Raw genomic sequence first — 4045 nt, forward strand, 5'->3', positions numbered from 1 at the left:
ATGAACACTTCGGGTCGAAGCAAAATACGACGATATCCAGATTTAAATTTTTTACGCGATCTCAAAACCGAGGCGAGTCCATAGATGAATACGTCACCGCGCTTAAATTATTGAGCCAGTCCTGCGAGTTCGAGCATTTAGAAGATGGATTGATACGCGACAGAATTGTCTGCGGAGTAACGGACGGTGTTGTCAGAGAAAGGTTACTCAGGTCCGAGGATCTCACTTTGGCCAAGGCAGTCAAAATATGTCAGGCAAATGAAATGTCCAATGAGGAAACGCAGCAGATAGAAGAGACAAAAGGAGAATCAACGGAGCCGGTGCCGGGAGCGTCGGGTCTCGCGGTGGACGTCGTGGCGGGCGCGTGGGGCGCCGGGTGGCGCGGGCGCGGCCGCGGCGGACAGCAGCGCCCCCCGCCGGCGACGCGTCGGCGCTTCGATGTTTTTCGAGTTAAATGTTTAAGCTGTGCTAATTATAAGTGTAACGGTGATAACAGGTGCCCAGCTAAAAGGGCTATTTGTTTTTTATGTAATCAAATAGGACATTTTAGAAAATGTTGTCAACAAAATTATAAAAAAGTATTGCAATTAGATGAGAGTTATAGCAGTGATAGTGACCTTTATCAGGTTTCAACGCTTCGTGACAAATGTAAGGACAACAAGTACGGCAACAAATGGTATGAATATTTAATTTTAAATTTAACTGGAAAGCGCGAGTTGTTTAAGTTAGATACGGGTTCGGATTTAAATGTTATTTCTATAGATACGTTTAAAAAATTGGGATGTGACTTTTCTATTTTACATTCGGATAATACAAGAGCGCAGTCATTTTGTGGTAATTACTTAACCGTTATCGGAGCATGTGATTTGTTATGGACTTACAAAACTGATACATATAATTTACATTTTATTGTTACTAAACATAATTGTCAAAGTGTACTGGGAAAAGATACTTGCGAACGATTGGGTATGATAAGACGTGTCCATACTGTGATATCGTCATGTAATATCGCATCTTATAACGATTTATTTCAAGGGTTGGGTAAATTACCAGGGAGGTATAAAATTATAATCGATGAGAGTGTACAGCCGTCTGTATGTCCCGTTAGGAAAATACCTATTGGTGTAAGACAAAAATTATTAGTTGAATTGAATCGTATGACGGAGTTAGGCGTGATAAGAAAAGTGTCTCATCCGACGGAGTGGGTTAATGCGATAGTCGTGGCCGCCAAGAAAGACGGTGGCATCCGCGTGTGCCTTGACCCGCGGCCGCTCAACAAGGCGGTGCGCCGCGCCCACTACCCGCTGCCCACGCTCGCGGAGATAGCTTGTCGGCTGCAAGGGGCGACCGTCTTTAGCAAGCTCGACGCGCGCTCGGGTTTCTGGATGTGCGAGATCGACGATGCGAGTGCCGATTTGTGTACTTTTGGCACGCCCTTTGGGCGTTATCAGTTCTTGCGTTTACCGTACGGAATTAATTGTGCGCCAGAAGTTTTTCATTCGAAAATTAGACAGATTCTTGAGGATTTAGAGGGCGTCGACTCGTTTGTAGATGACATAGTAGTTTGGGGCGCGAATATCGACGAGCATGATAGGCGATTAAAGGCCCTTCTTGATAGGGCCAGAGAAGTAGGAATTAAATTTAACCGTCAAAAATGCGAATTCGCCGTAAAACAAATTAATTATTTAGGTCATATTTTTAGTGCTGGCGGCATGCAGATAGATAAGAATAAGTTAAAGGCCATTACGGATATGCCGTCTCCACATGATAGACCTTCCCTGGAACGTTTTTTGGGCATGGTTAATTATTTATCGAAATATATACCGAACTATTCCGATGAGGTTTACCCGTTGAGATGTTTATTAAAAAAAGATAGCGAGTGGTGCTGGGACGGTGTGCATGAGGCGGCCGTTGCACGTGTAAAACGGCTACTGAGCGAGGCGCCCGTGTTGGCGCTTTACGAGGCGCGCGCGCCTGTGCTCGTGTCTGTGGACGCGAGCGCGCGTGCGCTGGGTGCGGTGCTGCTGCAACGCGGCCGCCCCGTCGAGTTCGCCTCCATGACGCTCAGCGATACGCAATGTCGTTATGCGCAGATAGAAAAGGAATTGTTGGCTATCGTTTTTGCGTTAGAGCGGTTTCATCAGTACGTTTTTGGTAGGGCGGACGTCACGGTGGAGACCGATCACAAGCCCTTAGAATGTCTGTTTAAGAAAGCTTTGGACTCTGTGCCGGCACGCCTCCAACGTATGATGTTAAGAGCGCAAGCGTATCAATTTAAAGTTATGTACAAGCCCGGAAAGTATATGTATATTGCGGACACACTATCGAGGGCGCCGCTAGGAGAAATATTGTCTGATAAAATATGTAATGAGGTTGAGGATCAGACCTGTTTTTTGTTAGAAAATGTCAGATTCAGTAGTGAAAAAACGAAACTAGTTAAAGAGTGTACGGCTAAGGATGAGGAGTGTAAACTTTTGATAGCGTATATAATTAATGGCTGGCCGGACAATAAGTATGAGGTCGACGAACGTGTTCGCGCGCAGTGGTCCTATAGGGAATTATTTGAATACGTCGACGGCATAATTTTTAAGGATAATTTGGTGTATATACCGAATGGTTTGCGCAAGGAGATGGTGGACCGCGTTCACGACGGGCACATGGGCATAGACCGGTGCAAGCGTCACGCGCGTGAGGTTATGTTCTGGCCGGGCATGTCACGTGACATTGAGCAGCGCGTGCGGCGCTGCGCTGCGTGCGCCGAGCGTACGCCGCGCCCCCAGCGGGAGCCCCTGCTACCACACCACATACCAGACATACCCTGGGCCAAGGTAGGTTCCGATATTTTTCAAATAGGAAAAAATTATTACCTTATATTAGTGGATTATTTTTCGAATTTCGTTGAGGTTGTTACGATAACTAATATTTGTAGCAGATCAATTATTGGTGCTCTAAAGGAGCAATTTTCGCGACACGGCATTCCGTCACAGCTGGTGACAGACAACGGGCCAGCTTACGCATCTAAAGAATTCGCATTGTTTAGTCGGACTTGGGGTTTCGATCATATAACGACGTCGCCTAATTATCCGCAGTCGAATGGACGTAGTGAAAGAACCGTTAGAACCGTAAAAGAAATGTTAAAGAAATCGTATTTGTCAGGCAGTGATTTCTATTTAGGATTATTAAATTTCCGAGCCACGCCGCGTGATGGCATTGCATCGCCTTCGGAGCTGTTGATGGGTCGTCGAATAAATACTCGGCTTCCCATACATTTCAGCAAACTCAAACCTTCTCGAGACAATAGTGAAGATTATAAAAACATTCGCGAAAAACAGTTTAGGTCTAAGAGAAGATATGACTGCCACTCGAGGCCGCTTCCGGAGCTGCGACCTGGACAGAAAGTGATCATAGCGGACGGAGTGAGCCGGCGCAGGCGTGGTTGCGTACAGGCACGCGCTGCGCAACCGCGATCTTACTTTGTTAATGACGGCACAGGCAGGTGTTACAGACGTAATAGGCGACATTTAATTAATATCGGTCCTCAGAGCAGAGGCAGCGGCGCTGTCGAGTCCGCTGAAGGCGGCTGCAGTGCGGATACGTCTTACACAGGCTCGGGAATGCAACGCGACCCAGGTAATGAGCCTACTACAAGCGCAATGTCGTCACTATTTCCTAATAATAATGAGCAAAAAATTGATGTTAGGCAGGCGGCTATTTTAGCGAAAAACAAGTTTAAGAATCTTTTTCCGTGATTAAAATTTAACTTATTAGTGTTACTAGTGTATTATCATATTATTATGTGTGGTTTTAGGTATCTTAAGATGAAGTTTAGCCATTTTTGTTATGTAAAAAAAAAAAGAAAACATTGTATATTTTAAGTATTATAGAAATGTTAAGGTGCATACACTTTAAGTTTTTATATTGTACTAACAAGTGAAGTAGTAATGAGATATTGTTTTTCACAACTGTTAAAAAAAAAAGGAGGATGATGTAGTATCTGTATTAAATAAGTTGTTGTTTTATAATCTGTATATTTTGTATTCTATTT

General features: G+C 44.6%; 1 protein-coding gene across 1 annotated transcript; it reads left to right on the forward strand.

Annotated features, from left to right (window-relative positions):
• Positions 1 to 5: 5 nt before the first annotated feature.
• Positions 6 to 3807, forward strand: LOC106104512 (uncharacterized protein K02A2.6-like; the record flags this gene model as incomplete). The annotated part of the gene is made up of 1 exon (XM_013284589.1): positions 6 to 3807. A coding segment is annotated over one exon (3744 nt), but the record flags the coding sequence as incomplete, so codon positions are not given.
• Between the last annotated feature and the right edge of the window lie 238 nt (positions 3808 to 4045).

This window comes from Papilio polytes, unplaced genomic scaffold, assembly GCF_000836215.1.
Source record: "Papilio polytes unplaced genomic scaffold, Ppol_1.0 DF823601.1, whole genome shotgun sequence".
In the NCBI taxonomy this organism is placed as follows: Eukaryota; Metazoa; Arthropoda; class Insecta; order Lepidoptera; family Papilionidae; genus Papilio; species Papilio polytes.